The sequence below is a fragment of the Neopelma chrysocephalum genome, unplaced genomic scaffold, assembly GCF_003984885.1.
Source record: "Neopelma chrysocephalum unplaced genomic scaffold, ASM398488v2 Primary Assembly neopelma1_42b, whole genome shotgun sequence".
Classification (NCBI taxonomy): domain Eukaryota; kingdom Metazoa; phylum Chordata; class Aves; order Passeriformes; family Pipridae; genus Neopelma; species Neopelma chrysocephalum.
The window spans coordinates 1,154,954-1,175,076 of record NW_020897701.1 but is presented as its reverse complement, the minus strand read 5'-3'; the positions used below and the strand labels follow the sequence as shown (position 1 = coordinate 1,175,076).

Below are 20,123 nucleotides of genomic sequence, written 5' to 3'. Positions count from 1 at the left end.
GACATGCCAGATTGATAGTTTTTTCAACTCACTGGAGGGGAAAAAAAAAAACAAACCAAACCAAACAACAAAAACCCACTGTGTGAAATAATGACTTCAAAATTCAGTGATAAACCCCCATTGATTTCATGATCAAATTTTCACATGACATGTAGAGAAATATTCTTTTAATTTGCTCCCATTAAGACAAAATTAGTTTAACTCTAAGCTTTCTTCCACCCACAAAGCTCTCATCCACAAGTCATCTTAGAACTCATACTTAACTCCAGAGAGGTTTGAATTAATTTTTTTTAAACATGTTAGAGAAAATACATGAACAATTCTGCATTTGTTTTGCTAGTCCCTTCATGCAGACCGGAAGCTCTCCAGAAAATAACAATCAATACCTTCTCTCTTCCCATTACAGCTGATACACAAAAATATTTGTCACTGTACTATGGGAAACAGTCCATTCTAATCCTAAATTACTTTCATTTTCAATACATATTTAGTTGGTTTTTGTTCTTCTTACTACAAAAACCATAATGGAAAAAAAGACATGAATTCATATTGTATGGAAGGTTTTATTGATGGCTAAATTGCTGTCACATCAGGTGCACTTTAATTCTAACTCGACAGAACTAAAAAGAAATTGGCTATTAAAGACTTAACATCTGTAAGCCTTTAAGTTGCCAAAGACATACTGTTCTGCACAACTTTCATGCTGCCAGGAAACAACAGCATTTTAGTTGCATAGGTTACATTGTATGCTTTAGTATACAGCCAAGAGTGATCTTGAAATTTATCCCTGTTACTAGGTACACTTTTTTATGTTACAAACAAAAACCATTTTCTTACTTCTCTGCAATTATGTACAGTATAAAACAAAATTCAGGGTTTGTGGTAGAAATTATTTGATCATATACAGAAGACAACATCAAATTTTATGAAACTAAGGACAATAATTATTTTCTGAGATTAGAGTCCCATTCAAGATTACTTAAACTGACATTGCAGTGCAATGCTTTCCAGAACCATGGAAATACACCCAGTAGACCAGATCCTCCTCTTCTGCTTCACCTTATGATTTACATGGACAAATCTAATGTCACTGTGTATCCTACACGATCAGACCTATGTGTGTCACAACTCACTATCTAGGCTTGCTTTGAACTAGAGAAGCAGTTAAATGATATCTAATAATCTTGATGTACCATAAACAATATTTACAGAAGTATATGTGATGATATTCACTTTACTGTCAAGGGGAAGAAAAAACTGCTGGGAAGGAAAAGAACAAGTAAATCAAATGCTCAAGAATACAAATAAGAAAAAAAAAAATCACACTTAGAACTGGGACAACATACTAGAAAGCCAAAAAGGAAACGTATTATCCCAAGTAATAGTGCGCAGCCTTTAATTTACAAACCAAATCTTGACCTAGGGCACAAAAAAGAATGCCCAGGCAACCACTGCCCCATGATAGCAGATTCCTACAGAAGTCCAGAGAAGAAACACAGGTTCTGTAGGAGACTTTCTGATATCTCTTCAAAGTGATAAACAGTGGAATAAATGCAGTTTCTAAAGGAAAATGTCGGTACAGAAAAGATGTGCTAGAACAGTGAGCCAAGATCCGTAATTTCTCCATCCTAATTCCAAACTATCAAAAGAAATAGACACTTCTTAAAAAACAAAAATCCTCTACAATCCCACCCATTTTCAAGTAAGTTCTTTCTCTCCACTCTAGTTTCCTAAAGAGGATTTCACTGTGAGCAAGAAAATTCTGTGTAACAGCAATAATTCATGGATTTCTGGAACAAATCATTAGCAGCGGTATACAACATGCATAAGCCATACCCTGTATTTTTACCTGTTATGTTAGTTAAAATGGAAAGAGCAGTAATCAAGATCCAGAAAAGTTCAAGTTACCATTCAAATAAAAGATGTTTAATCCAACTCGTAAATACCAAATACTCCTCACCCTTTTTGTGAAGTTGCTTTAGACAATAGCTGTCAACCAAAATTCAGTTATTTATGCAGCATGGATTTCCTTAAAATGACATTGTCAAACATTCAGAGTATATATACAAGACCTCCTGTGCATCATAAAAAGACAAAAATTCTCATAATATAAACAACACTTAGTTTTACTAGCTTTCTGTAAGTTACATTGCAAATAACTCATTTCTCTAACATAAAACTCAGATTTGAAAGAAGACAGGCTGGCAAATAGAAATAATTATTGTGAACTGCTTGCTATCAGTGCTGTGGCCACAGATTAATTCTCAGCATCTACCCAGCATGAAACTTGCCAGTGCAGCTATTAACACCACTAGCAAAGTTGCCAACAACTGAATGGCCTGATAACTTAATGATTTTCTCCACTGCCCTGTGAAGCGCTTAAGAGCAGCACAGACAGGACAGATAAGCAGTAGCAAGGAGGCTTATATGTTTAGTTCTTGTTATGTGACTATTTGTAAAGCCAATGAACGACTTGTCCCTTCAGAAGTACAAATTATCTTTCAGTAAGAGTTTATTTATTTTAAACTCCTTCCTAAAATCATGGGAAGACAGCAAACTGTAAAATTAAGGCTTAAATTACTGAAGTTTTTCCTCAAGCTTAAAAGTTCACTGGACTCTACTGTCATATATGCTTTAGATAAGTGGAAAAAACAGCTGATTTACAAAGGAAGTCAACTGGTCCTAACCCTGCAGCACCTGTGAACAATATGATTTGACAGCAGTCCTTGTTACAGAAGGTCCAATCTGAAATAATATAAGTGAAGATGAGTACTTGCATTTGAAAGCTTTCCTAAGGAAAGAAACACTTTGAAGATCCATTTCATTCCATAACACAGCACCAACAATGCTCAGTGGCTGTGTTTATAAAGCAAACTACCTTATTATTGTGTTGTTCTGCTTCTTTCTAGATTACTGTTACTCTAATTTAATATCTATTTAGCATATGTACAGTAAACTATACTGGTCTAAAATCCAAGTGTCCCCAAGAAATTCCCAGAAGATGGCTCCTATGCATAAATTTGCAATCAACTTTTGAGGTCAAACAAGGGTCTTTCAGAAAACCTAGCTCATCAAAATATTTTTATAAGAATCTATTGAGTGTGTAAGTCTAAAAAAATAACCACCTGCACATCTATCCTTTTCATGAACTATACATGCTCCACAAAGTTAACAGCTGCAACTGGTTTGCTGGGATCACAACAAAGAAAGACAAAAGGAAAGAGAAATAAAATTTATTATAAAACATGTTGAAATAGCAATGACTTAGCTGACTTTTTGCTCTGCTGTTCTAGGCAGAACAAAATGTGACTGAATGCTCTCAGGAAGGCCAAAACAAAATTACAGAAGTAGTATGTTGCCGCATTAAAATCGTTTTCTCTTGATAATTTCTGGTTTCCAGCTGACAGGATGAGTTTCCTCAGTCTAAAGGGAAAAGAAAAATCTTGTAAGGATTATTTTGAACTTGAAACTCACCTATAATTAGGATTTAGATTAAAATATTACTCATCAAGTATATATACTCTATTTTGTATGTAGTATTATAAGTACCTAATTTACTATGTTATTAATTTACCCAGATGAAATTTTCTATCATCTCATACCAACACTTGTTTTGTTATTTTCTCTTTTTTTTTTTCCAACAAGGCAAAAAATCAAGTTGCCAATGGCATTTCAGAAACAACATTGTGGTTATCAAAGCACATGAACAAGAATCCCAGTTACAGTCCGTCCAGAGATACCTACATCAGTATTGGCAGATGCCACGGAGTCTGCAGTTTGCCCAACTGCAAAATGGATACAACATTTCTTATTCCTTTATATCTAAGAGTTGCTCCAAATCTAATTCAGTGCAAAAATTCCAAGGTATAATAAAAATCCTTATATTTTGTATTGAAGACATACACCGATAAACTATACAATCACTTGTTGTCTTCTCCACAGGTAAATGGATTCAGATTTGAGAATAACAGTTTGAAAATCAGCTACTCTGAATTCTCAAAATGGTCAAGGCCAATAACTAGATCATATACAGAAGTACAATAAATCTTTGAAGTGCAATCCTTTTGCTAATTCCCATGTTTTGATCAATACAACCACACACAGTTCCCCACTGGGTTCAAAACACAATGTACGTTATTGTATTCAGATTTCTCCAAACTTCATCACAAAGGTCTTTTGCAGAAGAGCTGACAGACCTAACACTTATTTGTACTATAGCATATAATAAGAATTAGGAATGCAGAAACTATCTACCTCTTAATGCTATTACATATGGCTTTCAAACTTCAATAAAATGGATTACACAAATCTGTACATGTCCCCTATAGACATGTGTTATATTTGTTAGAATTTTTTTTTATTTCCTGAAAATACTTTAAAAAGACACTTTGACATACCGCAGTATCATCTTCTTTGTATACTTTTATGGTTTTATCAGCTTCAGCAGTTAGCAATCTGCTTTCTGACTGGTCAAAAACACAAGCAAATATTCCCGATTCACTGTCCAAAGAGCCTGGCTGTACAGCTGCATGTACTCTCTGGAAGTTGTATCCAGTTCTCCAGTCCCAAAGATGCATAGTACCATTATCAGCTAAAACAAACAAACAAACAAACTTAGTATTTTGACCAGTTAATTTGTATCTGTTTGCTAAAAACAGTATCATTAACAACTAATAAATACATCAGGAATACATCATATAACATTCATGTAGAATAGCTCAGTATACCCAGAAAGTTTTCTGATTTTCTGCTGTTTTCCTTCTTAGTTAAGAAAGGCTGATGGAAGCTTCCTCACAATCTCATTCAGTTGTCATCAGACAATCCAGAGAGATGATACATTACATTAAAAGGCAATTGCAGCAAGTTGCTTTGGAAGCACAGTAAGGACTGGCATTCTGAATATCAAGCTCCCTGTTCAGTAGCTCCACTAAAGCTGAACAAAGAGGCATCATCTTGCCAAAGAGATTAGGACATTTAGGACTCTTAGTTAATGCAAAATAGGTTTAATGTTTGAAGATGTTTTATTCCAAATACAACTTAAACCACTGTCATTTTACTGCTACTGGCATCAGCTACAGGGCATTCACAACCATCTCAACTCTGTATTCGGAAGGATGCTCTCAAGACAATTTTTCAGTTACAAAAAACAATACCCTCCCAAAGCATTATCTAGCCAAAGTAGATCTATTAAAATTCAAATTTCTCCACAGCTGCCAGCTCAACAAGAAATGCAGATGTTTCAAGCAGGGTATTTCTACAGTAGAATACTCCAAGGTAACATCAACATATTTTAATTTAGCATCAACTTCTTTGAAGTTGCTGTAGATAGCATGAGAATGTAAAGGGGGAAATCAATATTCAGATTTTAATTTTTAAAAAGGCACAAATAAAATTCTTAAAATAATAGTGGGGTTTTTATGTGGAGAAGGAAAAGGGGTTTTTTAAGACTCTACTACTAACATAGAAAAGTCTTACAAGGATGTTCCAGAAGTGTCTTCAAATAATAATGAAAGTATTTTGTTAAGTTCTTGTTCTCACTATGAATGAGCCAGTTGTCAAACACAGCTTTATCCAAACTTTTATACATACTTGAAAACATAACCAGGCTAAGGTAACAATATAACTGGCTATTTTCCAACTCCTGCTTAGCACATTTCCATCCTACTTCACATCCCCAGCCAATAGCACATACTGTATTAAATGACCAAGTGCATTTCAGTATTTCACGGTGTAACTTGACTTTATTCTTTTTATGCTCTGGTTACAAACACAGAAATGTTTCTTGTAAGTATCCCTCTGCAAGTTCATTGAACTGTCTTATACTGTCTGACTTATCACCTGTGATGCTGTGAATTGAGTCCCATCCTTGCTTGCAACTACCCAAAAGATTAGACAAAACCAACAGATGAAAATTCAGGCTCTGCAAGTTATGTGGAGCAATACAGTATCACCTCTCAATTTGCCTCAGACTGCTAGAGCTCTCCCAGCAACTAGTCTAGGACCTCAGAGATTTGGGTTTAGTCTCCTGCTGTAACTGTGTTTTCCTAAGCAATCTTAAGACTGTTTCTCTAGAGCTCATCTCTCAAGTTGTAAATTAGCATTTCCTTTTTCCACACTGTTTACTCATTTCCTGTTTATAACAGCAGCTACATTATAAACACATGTACCCCTCTCCCTCCTATGCAGGCACAATGCCTTAACAAATAGATCCAGCTGGGATTTCTAGAAGCCACTTTCCAAAAAGCTTGCCACTAAAAATAGTCTTGTACAAACATAAAAAACTCTCAGATTATGGTTTCAGTAACACATACTTGGAATAAAAGATTTTTATTACAGTGTCATGTAATATAGAGAAAAATGCTACCTACAATATGAGATAAATGTTCTTACACTAAACTATTCATGATTAGATAACAGTAAGCATTCAGGATGCTTTTTCTACTCCCACAATATAGGTACATGAACACAAACTAATAGTTCTAAGACTTTGGGAGCTCACAGACCAGTAACAATACTCTAATGTACCACAGGATATTAAATCCTTGAAGTTTTTGAATGAAAGAATTAAACTGATGTATAACAATAGATTCAAAATCCTCCCACAGGCACTGGAGCCAAGTGGCTGGTTTCTTAATTTAAGAACATTTAATACTGCTGAGTAAACATGACTTTGATTCACAGGACCAAATCAGATTTTAATAGACACAAAGACAACATCAGAAAATATGTGCAAAAAACTTGAAGATAACAGAGCCAATGCATTTGTGCTGCATAAAAAAAACAGAGAAGCATCCACATCAAAGCAGTATAGCAAGCTTTCGCAAGATGATTCTATATCCTCTATCCATTATCACTGCATCATCATGTCACTAACTCTTGAGGAGGCACTAATGATCAGTGGATCATAACGGAGGGATTCCGTAGCCTTGCAGCAGCAGCCAGTGGAGAAGAGGAAACCTCTTCCCTGCAGCACATTAGAAGTCCTTCAAATACATTTTTGTGCATGCAGCTCAGTAACATCCAAGAAGATAAAACTGGCCCAACTCACTATAAATGAAATGGTGTGCTGTAGCAGACTTATAGGCCCAGATAAAGCAGAGCTCAAGTGAGCGTCTTTGCCTAAAGACCTGCAGCCACATGCACATGGGGGAGTGGAGAGGAAATGTGTATTTCTCATTTTTACCTCCTGAGACCAGAACACCATCAGAATTTACAGCCAGTGTGTTGATAATAGCATTGTGGCCAGAGAGGTTCTGAATGAAGTTTCCATCTGGGAATTTCCACTGCTTAATATTATCTGGAGAACCAGATGCAAATGTGTAACTGAAAGAAAATAAACACATTATATTAAAGTTCAGAGTAGCTGTAGGGAGAGCAAACGTCCTTCACTAAAACTACTGCCAAATGCTAGTTGCAAAATTACTTAATACTAGAACTGCTTTTCTGACATATTTACTTCACATAAAATTAAGCAATTTTATGAAGTCATGAATTATCATTTCTATTGTTTTCTTTCTGTTCCACAGACTAAACTTTATAACATCCTATCTGGCATAGGATTTAATATGTAAATAAATATTTTAAATGCACATTAAGTTCTGATCAGTTGTTATTCTGACAAATTTTCAAGTATAAGGGCATCATCAGCAAAGGTAACAGGAAAAAAAAAGCAACAAACCCTAAGCAAAATGCCCAGTATTGGCTCGTCTTCCAAAACTACACAGCCAAGGATAAAGCACTGAAAAAAAGTAACTAAGAAAGATATTTTCTTTCACTGAGTTACCCTAAGATAATAAATTCCTTAATTTTAACATGTGCAAGCAGTTACACGGTTATTTGGGTAGTGCATACAAAAGCCTGTAGGAATACTTTTACTTGTTACAATGTCTAAGAGATTTGCGATTTTATAAATTCTACAACTAAAAAAATAAGTATAACAAAAAAAACCCAGAATATTAAAAAAATACAGAAATACTGAAATATAGGCTGACAGTTGCTACTGTTTGACAAGAACACCTCAAGCTTATTTTCAAAAAGGTTTAATTCGTGAATCTGAAACAAGAATTATGGTTTTTTTCCAGAATATAAGTAAAACTAGGGGGTTTCTCTGCTATAGCTAACAGGCTATAAAATTTTTCAGGTACAGATAGGATCAAAATTTATTCATATCAAAGATTCTGAATTTCTGCACTGATAGAATGTAATTTTAAAATATTAAACACCCAGAAGTACTGGAGTTCTATGTGAATTCCTTTTTAATGAGGATTTATCCAAATAGGCAACTGTTGGTCCATCAAAATACAGCATCTAAATTCAGAGCACTTCCAACATCTGCTTTAAAGATTCAATTCTCACAGTAAGTTTCTTTTTTACAGCCAGTTAGATTGAAACGTCTTGTGCAGTGAACCACATTCTCAAAGAAAAAAGGCCATTTGATTAATCACTGCCTCCTTTAGCAATAATCACACATGCAATGGCACATTACAAAACCACTTTCTCCCAATGATCATTCAGTTACATATTTGTTATTAGCCTCACAAGCCCTGTATCACTGATTTTTTAAGGACTGAATAAAAGGCACACACATAAGTAACCCTGGGGATATAAGACATTCTCACGATTGCTAATGTACACCAATGCCAATAGTAAGGAAACACAATCAGTGTAGTGAACTGTATTTGATAATTGATACATACATTTTTACATCATTCTAAGTACATTAGTTTCTCACGTTATTATGCCCCGCCATTCTAAATCATCACTCACATTGGCTTTGTCACCTTCCAAAGCTTTGAACTGTGAAAGTGTAAAAGAATGAGGAAAACTTACTGTCTTGGATGTAGCACTACTGCTCTTACAGATTTCTTGTGATTTGTTAAAGTAACACGAGTTTTTCCTGCCACTAAATCCCAGAGCCGTATGGTTGTGTCATGACTGCCTAAAGTGAAAAGAAAATGTAAAAAAAATAGTAGAAACCATCACACTGATTCTATCACAATCACTACTTTGATAAGGCAGACAAAAATTTAGATGTGATAGAGACAAAAATATAGTGCTAACACTATCTCAGACAAAAAAGATCCTGGGTTGCAAGAGACTTTTACTCAGTTTGAAATTCAAGATGAACTAAGAAGTTACACTGCAAAGCTAGATTTTGACATAACAGATAAGAAGATGAACACTTAACCATGGTACTGGACACAACTGAATTGGGGAGAACTGTGAAATACCACAGAAAATACAAGTCTCCATGCATATTACAACATAAATGTAACCAGACAAAAAAGAAGTGCAGAAAAACATTCAAACAATGCATTGCCGTATTTGCTTAAACGTATCATTAACAGTATGGACCATTGCATGGCCCATTTTCCACAGAAAACTAGTAAGAGAAATTGAGTAAATTCACAAAGAATTCACGAAGATAGTATTACAAACCTCACACAATTACTGAACAAACCTAATTATTAGGTTTTTCAATCATGTTACTCATGAAACCATGCCCACTATACCTGTAATAATTTGTGGTTCTGCAGCTTGGCACTTCACTGTCGCTACTGCATTTGTGTGTCCCGATAGTGTGTGCACACTGGCCTTCGTCCTTACATCCCAAATCTAGGAATTCACAGTAAATATGACAGAGGTCAGTAACAGGTGCATATTCGATGTATTTTAGGCACTGTCATCGATTACATGATTTTCTTGCCATAGCCTTAAAGGTTACATAATGGTATTTAGGTGATACTTTTCATCCAACAATTCATCACAAAACTGCCTCAGCTGGCAAACTTCAAGGCGAGCAGGGAGCCTCCCAGTGAATTTCTAGGCATATGGATAATTTAAGTCCCCACAGACCGTATCATCTTCAAATACTAAGCAATCCTACATATACTATGCAGTCTACCTACTAAATTAAGAAATAAAATGTTACCCTGAAGTGACATTGCACGTTTGTGTATTTGGGCTTCAGTTTTCCCAACAACATAGGTCAAAGCTAACACCAATCAACTGAGTATTTCATCTAGATTGATGTTAACTTTCGGTAAGTGCTTGTTTTTACAAATGAAAGATATTGAAACACACATATGAAGATGTTAAAATGCAACAATGCTATACTTACTCGTGCTGTTGAATCTCTGCTACATGTTACCAGTACATCTATTGTTGGATGCAAGTCTAAACCATAGACAGCACTTAGATGACCATGGTAATGTCTGATAACCTAGATGAACAAAAACCACAAAAAACACAAACTGATAATTGAAAGAATATTCTAAATGCTTTGATTTTTATATTTACCACCACCAATTAAATCAAATAAAGAAATAACAGCTTACCTTATTGTACTCAAGATCCCAGCATTTCACTTGTTTGTCTTCTCCACAGGAAAAGAGGTATGGACTTCTTGCACTTACTATCACTCCTCGTACAGTACTGATGTGTCCCGTCAAAGACAATTTCAATTTGCCACTAGCAAGGTCCCAAATCTGCATCAAAATAGTTATTTTGAGGTAGGCAGGTAAAAGTTCTACAGTGATAGTCTGGATAAACAGCCCAGATGTAACTGATTCTGCTGCACTGTAAATTAACAAACATTTGCTTTCCAGATACATTTATTACCATACATTTATTACCAATACATTTATTACCAATACATTTATTACCATGTAATAAATGAAATATCAAGAAAAGAAGTAGTACTACTCCACAAATCCTTTATGGCAAAGCAATAAAAGGAAAAAAAATGTTCTGCAGTTCATTATTCTGCAAACAGTAACCAAGAAATTGCTTGCAAGGGCTAAAGACATTTTTACATAACTAGAGAACAAAAAGATCCACCCCCTGCAAACTTTGTCAGTAATTTCTTCCAACCTCTTACCTTTATGGTTCTGTCAGCAGAGCCAGTAACAAACCACTGATTTCCTGGTTCTACTGCAATACATCTCACCCAGCCCAGGTGACCACTGATAACCTTCAGAAAGAACAAACACTCTTCTAAATCAGAAATAATACATATACATCTATTAATGTAATTTTCATTCTCCAACACTGCAATTTGCTAGTATTCACCAAGAAAAGTCAAATGTGAAATGAGATCCAAAGAAAGTTTGATTCTACTTTAGTTAAATGAAGAGACAACTAGAAATTTACATGTCATACACGAGACTTGGGGAACTCGTAATATGGAAAGACCCTGTTCCTACAAGCAACTTGTCCACATCCTTTAAGAGTCCGTAACACTGCGGCTCAACACTTGAAGCTTTGCAGAGAAAGACTATTTGAGCAAAGGTTCCTTATGCTGCCACACAGTGCTTATACAAAGAACAATTATAAAAATATTGGCTATTAAATCATACTGCTATATAATAACCTCTCAAACACCATCACCTCCTTTTCCCCAAATGAGAGGTAATATGAGCGTGTCAGAAACTTTCTGGTTACAAAGTAATGGAGGCTGATCTGAAAAGAAAAGCTCTGCCAATACATGCCTTGCTTCCAGCAGCCTTTCTGTTTCTCTCGTTTCTCCGAAGTCAGACAGCTAAACTCAAAACCCACTGAATGTCATATTTCATGTACTGTCATACAGCTCATTTCAAAAGACTTCAAACACAACAAAGCTTCTTAGGCAGAAATACTTTGGAAAGCTAAAGTGGATTCTTCTGATCACAAGATCACAGCCACAAGCATCTGAGATAGCTGTCTAGAGTTCTTCCTAGTATAGGAATAGAAATGGGCATTTCTGGGGAGAAATCTAAGAAATTATTCATCTGACCTATATTAAGTCCCCATCTTTCACAAACAACTTCAAAACAAGCTTAGGAAAAACAGTTAATAGGTAAATCTTAAGCAACACATAGATGAAACCCACATTTGGTGTTCCATCTATGCTTCTATTTCTGAGTTGTCTGAACAAGCTTTTGTCCTGTTGAGCAAGGATTTTGACAACAAACCTTCACTAAAAGTGGTTGTATGTAGAATACATATGTGTATGTACAGTGACTTGAACTGTATTTACAGTATTTCTCTGAAAAGAAAGTGCTCCTAAAAAGTAGGCATTTTTCATTTGTTTACCTTAAATCTCTCATGGGTTTATTTTAGTGCCATTACTTACAAATGGTATTTGTTTTAAATTTTATAGCAAACACATTGCAATACTGCTGTGTTCAAAAACTACTTTTTAAGATTAGCCTTCAGATTTCCAACTAATACAGCATTCAGGACTCTTCTAAAAATGTAAATGCCTACATACGGTGCTATATTCAGATGAACAGTGCTAAACCAATACAATTCTGATACTAGAGCATAAGATTTTAAAATATCAGGAAAGCATAACATTTCTAAAGTAACATTCACCCTTCTTCAGATAAAATATGGAATAGTTTAAATTTCATAGTAAGAACCAGAAAAAAAATCACAAACATGTTCAAACAGATGCACCAGAAAAGTTAAAATAATGTTTAAAATATCTGAACCAATACATAAGGCTTAGAGATTCTCCATTCAACTCCATTCAGCTACTCTGTCATAGTCATGATTAAAAAGTTCAATGACATGAGGTTTTTGGGGAATGGCTATTATTACCTGCTCAGAAAATTAAAAGGCAAATTAAACCATTTCAAAAATAAGATTAGAAGTCAAGCAATCTAAACTGTAGAGATAATTTGTGATTACACAACGTAGTTTTTTCCCCTATTTTCATTGCAAATAAAAGAAGTCTTGATGACTCATTCACTGAGCGCCTTTAAGTGTTTTCAGATAATTTCATTACAATGACAGTGCTAAAGTATTTCTTCAGTGTTTTATTAGTTTTGAATTTTGCACCTTGTCTTTGAGTTCCTCCACCAAAGAATCTCACTAGAAAAGAAAAAACAAACTTTCTAGCAAATTTATCACAATACAGCTACAAAAGAGTAAAAAAGTTTGTAATTTAACATCTTTGTTATTTGAGGAGTGTGAGTATATAACTTAGTTGCAATCACTTTTCATTTAATTTCATTTTTGTTCATGAGAAGAAAAATTATGCTTTGAGGTCTTTATAGAACATAAAATATTCTCTTACTTTTATATGCATGTTCATGTCATATCATTTGTAACTTACTCTGTACAGTTTCCAAGGTGGATGCCACTGGGGTTTGGGCATGGTTGGAGCTTTCTTTGGCATTAATGCAGAATTTTTGTTTCCACCAGCTTCCACCATAGCCTGTAAGTTAAAAGGAAGGTTACTCTTATGTTTTGTAGCTTACCTCTTTGCCCAAAACCTAAAGCCTTCTCACTCTGATCTCCACACAACACAAAAATGGATTCAGAAGCAATCTGGTCAACACCATGTACTTTTCACATTAGATGTGCAACAGACTTACCACGGACATCCCAGGAGGCTGTGAACGCTCAGATATTCCAGCATGCCTGTAAACATCACCCACACCAGCAGCTGTCCGATTTGCATCCAACCTAGGGTGAATGAAAACGGTTGATGAATTGTGATCAACTTTCTCCTACTGAGTGATAAGGTATCACAGGGCTGCATGCAGTTGAGTGTTGTACACCTCTAAGGATGGAGAGTCCACAACCTCTCCTGGCAACCTGCCCAGGGCCTGGCCACCTCAAATTACAGGACACCCACAAAGCTTCACATTTTTTTCTTCTACCTAAAAAGAATTTCCCTTGTCCCAACTTCTGCCCATTGCCTTTCCTGACATACAAAAAAAAGCGTACAGAAAAGCGATGCCTGGCCACACTAAAAGCAGTTTCTTTAAACATTTTAAAATTAGAATATTTTAATTACTCAAAGTAGCTCTTATCCCAACTTCTGTGATTTGCCTTGAAATTCCCATAGATAACAACAGTGTAATGAGGTAACACAGCAGTACCTGGACTGAGAAGCAGGAAGTGCTACAGCCAAGGACTGTGCTGCAGATTCACTAGGCATCCTCTGGACTTTAGTATCTGCTGTTAAAGCCACACCTTGAAGAGAAATAACATGTCAAAGACAACTCCTTTAAACAGAAATTCTCCAGAAGTGTATTATACAAACATATACTGCAAACAAGAGCCTGACACTAGCCTGTAATATTAAACCTCATCCTTCAATGACATTTTCACATGCAAGTCAAATCTACTGCAATCTTTATTTTGGCCCAAATCCTCTCCACCTTGATTCTACTACATATATAGGTAAACAATTTCTAGAGTAGAAAACAATGTTTCTGGTGTTAGAAACAAAAAGAGTCTAACTAGGAACAGCATCCATCTTTTTACCCAGCTTCAACTGCTATGGAAATCCAAACGTCACAGAAATAAACATGATCCTGAGAAGAATTTGCTAACTTGGGCCCTTTTGTACACTTTATTATGCCATCCCTATGTGGTAGTTGGCATCACACAGTGGTGCCAGAACTACAAAAGGTTTAGTTCCACTGAGAATTTCAGACTACATCTTAGGATTTATAACCTTATCTCAAGAACAGCAGGTAATTTTTATCAAAAAGTTGAAAACTCTTTGCAAAGTATAGTTTTGGTGCACACTAGTGAATTTAACTCATTGCTTTATTTCTATTCCTAAGTTAACTTCTGCCAGTTGATGACAAAACCAATATTTGGGCAAGCTACTCAGATTAACACAAGAAAAAGCAAAAAAAGAAATCTGATTTTTAACCCTAACATATGATTCTATTAAAGGAAGACTAAACTTGAGGAAACCAATGTGAGCAAGTCTTGATCCCACAGTTACATGCAACCATGCACATTTTTTAAATGGTTGAGGGTCCACTGAACACTCGCATTTGTTAATTTACAAACCAAGACACAACAGATTTTCCACTGTAATTTTAATAAACTTAAGCACAATAAAAGATCAGCAGCTAAAACTAAGCTGTCACAAGAACAGAGCAGGATTCATCAGTAACAGTGACAATTAGCAATGGCCAATGTACCAACATAGAAACATAACCCTTCCAAGCACTGACAAAACCAAAGTACACTAAAATTATTAGACCCTAACGTCTCTTCCTCAGAGCAAGGTGGGGAAATCTACACCTTTCTGCTCTGGTGAAGAAAAACATGATATATTCCATATTGTCATTCAACTGCCTTCTGGTGTGAACCACCTCCTCCTTGTTCACAACAAAATACTAAGAGCAACTCTGACACAACAGTGGAGGCACCAGGGATCTGTGGGTCTTGGGAGAGGAGATTCCTAGAACATTTTTGTGATGATGTTACCAGGGAGGTGTAACCTCATAGAAAAAAATGACCATTCAAACGATGACATCCACTAAGGCTCAGTGAGCTGCATCTGTACCTAAATCCTCCTCCCACCTTCTATCCCAGAACATTTACCAGCCCCAAAACTTTCTGCGTTAATACTATGAAAGAATGGAATAGCATTATCCGCTACTATCAAGTATGGATTCACATCAAGAGGAAGACTGCTCCTGCTAGGATGGAGGCTGTCTTGTTCATACAGGAAGCCAAAAAATCCATACAAACACTTGCAAAATTTTACTTACCAGGTCCAGGTGGGTATGGGTGTGTACCAGTTACCATATACTCAACTTCTTGTCCTAAAGAGCAACAACATGTTCTATTAATAATTACCTTTTATACTGCACTGCAAATAATGCACTCAAATAGCAAACAGAGGAAAACAGAGCAGGTCATACAAAGCAGAAGAAACCAGTAACCACTTCCAGTGTACTCAGACATTTCTCATTTTCATTAATTTAATTTGTTCAGGTTACCTCCATTTTCTAAAACTCAATTGTAAAAAATAATTAATTTAAATTGTGAGAAAGGGACTCAAGAGAAAAATCTTCTTACTGCCTTTTGAAGCAGATATCGTGGAAAAGGATTCAAGTACACAAACAGCACAGTTTCTGAAATGTAAGCCAGTCAAGACAACTGGTTGTCTGTGTTGTCAGAATTGAAAAAGGTTTTTTTCTTCAAATATTTTCATTATCTTTCAGCATCTTTCACACTGCTTCCAAATAAAGTACCTTGGGCAAAATCTCAACTAAATATCAACTATCTCAATTAAAATGAGGCAGCATTTGGCCCCCTTTAGAAGAGAAATTTCTATATGGATCTACCTAATATATACACGCTATACATTACAAAATATAAATTAAAAAAACCTGCAGATTTGAAATAAAGAGTTTTCTGGTTTATAAATTGTACGTCTAAAAGGCTGTAAATATACTATGAAACAATATTAAAAAAAGGAGCATGCCCTTGATCATCATGAACTTGCAAAAAAGAGAAATACGTTACTCATTTTTAACACTTAAGTGCAGCACATACTTATGTTATCAAAAATTACTTTTTAGTAGTGAATCACTATAAAAATCCACAGCACCTGTTAAAACAAACTTCCTTCTTGTTCTGGATCACTTACCTCCTGCAGACCCTAGCCAGAAAAATACCAATCAAAAAAACGTACTTTGATTCCCATATTTATCTGCAATGGATTAACACTGGATTGCATTCTTCAGACTTCGTGTCAGTGAGACTGTTACAAAAGAAAGGGCAAATACACCACTAAGAGCAAACTAACCTTGATTTCCAGAGTACTGTTTGTGTCCATATGGATCCCCAGTGTTCGCACCTCCTTTCTCTCTCAAGTTCTCTTTGAGAGTCGGCATGTGCAACACTGAGCCGTACTCTGTACGCAGCTTCACTGCCATTTTCACTTTGTGACTGTTGGAAGAGTAAAGCATAATCCTGATCACACCCCAGTTTCTGAACTGTTATTCAGTTTTGAAATATTTTACAGAGGATGTTACAAAACTTACTTCATTATTCTACTATTTTTATTGTCTCAAGACTGTTAACACTACAGACACACCTGAATTTCTGACTTGGAAGGAGCAATCATTAACACAGTCTTAAACTTCACTGAGTGCAGCAGCACTTACCTTTCTTCATCTAATGGGATGGGCTTGGCATTATCAGCTACAAACATATCATGGGTTCTCTTCAAAGACCTGAACACAAGTGTGTGCACAGAATGCTTTTGGACTTCCTAAAATAAAGAAAAGAGCATTGAAATACTTTTGGACATATTTAAACAAAAAATTGAAAACTGAAACATAAATCAAACTGAGGATCAATTTCAGATCTCAGTACTCTTAGATGGCATGCAACTGTTTAGTTCACAGAAAACACATATCGTCTTGAAAACTAAAAAATTATCTGTTAATTGTTTTACTTCAGTGTTTATTCAAAACAATATTCCCTTCTTGAAAACTGACAAAACTTTGAAAAGCAAGCCAAATGCTTTGTTCAAACTTTTTGAACTGGTATCTACATTACAAATCCATGAGTACACAAGTTTTTTCCCCTCATCATTTCCAGTTCTGTTTCTGTATGTAGGAAATAAAGAACCAATTCTGAAAAAAACCTCCTGTAAATTTTACTTTACTGCCACCATACAAAGAACCAGGGCAATCATCAGTTTCTGCGCTCAGTGCCACTTCGTGTTAACGCGCCACAATCTACTCAGAGAAAACGTGGGATCAAAGCTGACAAAACTTGTTTTCCTCTTGTAATTTTTGTTGGTTTCTATTAGCAAAACATACTTTAGATTCCATTCAGAAAACAAAAAGCAGAATTATAAAGCTATCAACTTAAAAAGCATATTTGCTTATCAGCAGCACAACTCGTGTTTTTATTAGTATTTTCTTTAAACTTAATTTAAAAAATCATTAGAAATCTGAGCCTGATTCCTTTGGTACAAAGCTCTGCATGACTGTATGTTCTGTATGTCGATAAAAACAATGGCAACAAACTCGAAGCTACATTAGTAACTTCTGGCACCAAGTATCACTCAGCTGGCCAGCTTTCAAGATGCACCCTGCAGGTACTTTCCCTGTTAAGCTCTGAAAATTGTCTCTTCACTCATCAGCGCATTTTGTAGTGTGTGTTACCCTTCTAACTCAGCAGCACCTACACCTTGCTCTTTTTGCCCTGGCTCAGAGCTCCTGCAAACTCCAGGCATTAAGTGAAAAAATCCCTAACACTTGGAACTGGGTTAAGAATTTCATACATCCAAAGAAAGAGATAAGCATTACAGCAGCTAATTACTACTCAACAAGAGAGCTGTTGGCATCACAAAACAAGCAGTAGGTAACACAGCACCTCCAAAACAGGGAAGGAGCTTCTGCAAGTATTTCTAACAGATGCTCTTCTGTAAAAAACACCTCTTAGTGTTGCATGGAGCAGCAGCCTTTGCACCTTCTTCTATAACTCTGACAACACTATGTACTTTTACAAGAGCATGACATTCATCCCACAGTAACAACTCCATGGCCTATAAAACCAGTGCCCTTCTCCACACCTGTACTTCCAAACCCTCACAAAACCCCTACGGTTTTCCTGACGGGCTGACAGAGCCAATAATTCTCCGGAGGTTGGGCAAAATAGCATCACTTCCCCAGAATCACAGAATCTGCTGAGTTGGAAGGGACCCACAAGGATCATCGAGTCCAACTCGTGGCCCTACACAGGACCAATCCCCAAGAGTCACATCATGTGTCTGAGAGCATCATGCAAACGCTTCTTGAACTCTGTCACGCTTGGTACTGCGACCACTTCTCTGAAGACGCTGTTCCAGCACCCAACCACTCTCAGGGTGAAGACCCTTTTCCTAATATCCAGCTTAAGCCTCCCCTATCACAATTTCAGGCCATTCCCTCGGGTCCTGTCACTGGTCACCACAGAGAAGAGATCAGTGTCTGTCCCTCCTCTTCCCCTTGTGAGGAAGCTGTAGACTACGATGAGGTCTCCCCTCAGTTTCCTCCAGCGGCCTGTCACACCGAGGGGGCAGTGACGGTGGCAGGCCCGGTGCGGCGCTTCTCATGCCCGGCACCGGTCCCCGCACGGGCCCCACTCGCCCCGCTGACCCGGCCCCGGCACCGCCCTCTGGTCTCGCCCGAGGCGCCTCAACGGCCCTCCAGCCCCTCACCTCCGCCATGGCGCTGCCGAGCTTCCCCCGTCGCCGCCTCCGCCGCCGCTATGGAGGCGCTTCCGCCGCCTGCCCGCGCCGCACCGGAGGTGACGCAAACGAACGCCCGAGGGGCGGGGACAGCCAAGAGAAGGGGCGGGGTTATGCCCAGCGCCCCGCGGTGTGCCGGGGGCTCACGGGTTCGAGTACCGCTGACGCTGCCGAAGCGGACGGTCCGAGTCACCTCTGTAAAGCGGAAAAATATCCAAAGGCGAGGGTGCCAAGGGGATAGAGCCAGGCTTTGCTCGGTGGTGCCGAGCAACAGGACAAGAGGCACCTGAACATGAGGAAGAACTTCTTTACTGTGCAGGTGCCCAGAGAGGTCGCGGAGTATCCCTCACTGGAGATATCCCAGTCTGGACGCAATCCTGTGTCATGTGCTCTAGGATGACCCTGCTGGAGCAGGGAGGTTGGAGCAGATGCCCCACTGTGGTGCCTTCCAGCCTTCCCCACCCCGTGTCTCTGTGCCCGGGGGAGGTGCCAGGCCCGGCCCCGCTCTGGGGGACCCTCCCGGGACAGCGCTTCGGGGCCGGGCCCGGCCGGGAGAGGGCGATGCTCAGCTTTGGGAAAGGCGTCTGGGGCTTCGCTGCCCGCCCCGGGGCGGGTGACGCATGTGCGCTGCTTCCTCACCCTGAGGGTTTGAATATGCCCTGGTCAGCCCGGTTTTACAGAAATTCTCGGCTTTTCTTGCAATTGTTGTAGGTCGTGCAGCTACAGCTTTTAAGCATTTCTCTTTTCCTCGTAAGTTCTCAAGGATAAAGCCACACAGTTTAGAACCGGTGCAATATGGGGTACTAGCCATTATAGCTGGTCTTTTGGGAAAAGTATATTTAGTTTAGCTCCAGAGGACCTCATTTTGATGAAGACTGAGGCATGTGAACGACCTGGCAAGCCCTGCATCTCATGACAAAGAGTAGGTTGTGAAAGGGCAGATGTTACAGTTCTGTTCCAAATGTGTCCTGATATTCCACCTGATTTTTCATTTCCCTTCATAAGGAGAATGACCAAATGCATCTGCAAATTACAAATAGGCACCTACTTACTTCACATATACCCATTTGCTCTTAAATTCAGGAAGTCTTGTCCTCTCTAGCAATAGCTGCGATTTGGCAGGTGCATCTTT

The 20,123-nt window shown here is 37.6% G+C and overlaps 1 protein-coding gene across 1 annotated transcript; it reads right to left on the bottom strand.

Moving 5' to 3' along the window:
• Positions 1-543: 543 nt before the first annotated feature.
• PLRG1 (pleiotropic regulator 1) lies at positions 544-19,051 on the bottom strand. The gene is made up of 15 exons (XM_027676881.1): positions 18,962-19,051; positions 16,914-17,020; positions 16,553-16,695; positions 15,510-15,563; positions 13,872-13,965; positions 13,362-13,452; positions 13,100-13,201; positions 10,880-10,972; positions 10,338-10,487; positions 10,121-10,222; positions 9,513-9,615; positions 8,830-8,938; positions 7,184-7,323; positions 4,398-4,591; positions 544-3,423 (listed from the first exon to the last, which is right to left on the bottom strand). Exons 1-15 carry the CDS (start codon positions 18,968-18,970, stop codon positions 3,364-3,366), a joined length of 1,551 nt encoding a protein of 516 aa, XP_027532682.1. The 5' UTR covers positions 18,971-19,051; the 3' UTR covers positions 544-3,363.
• Between the last annotated feature and the right edge of the window lie 1,072 nt (positions 19,052-20,123).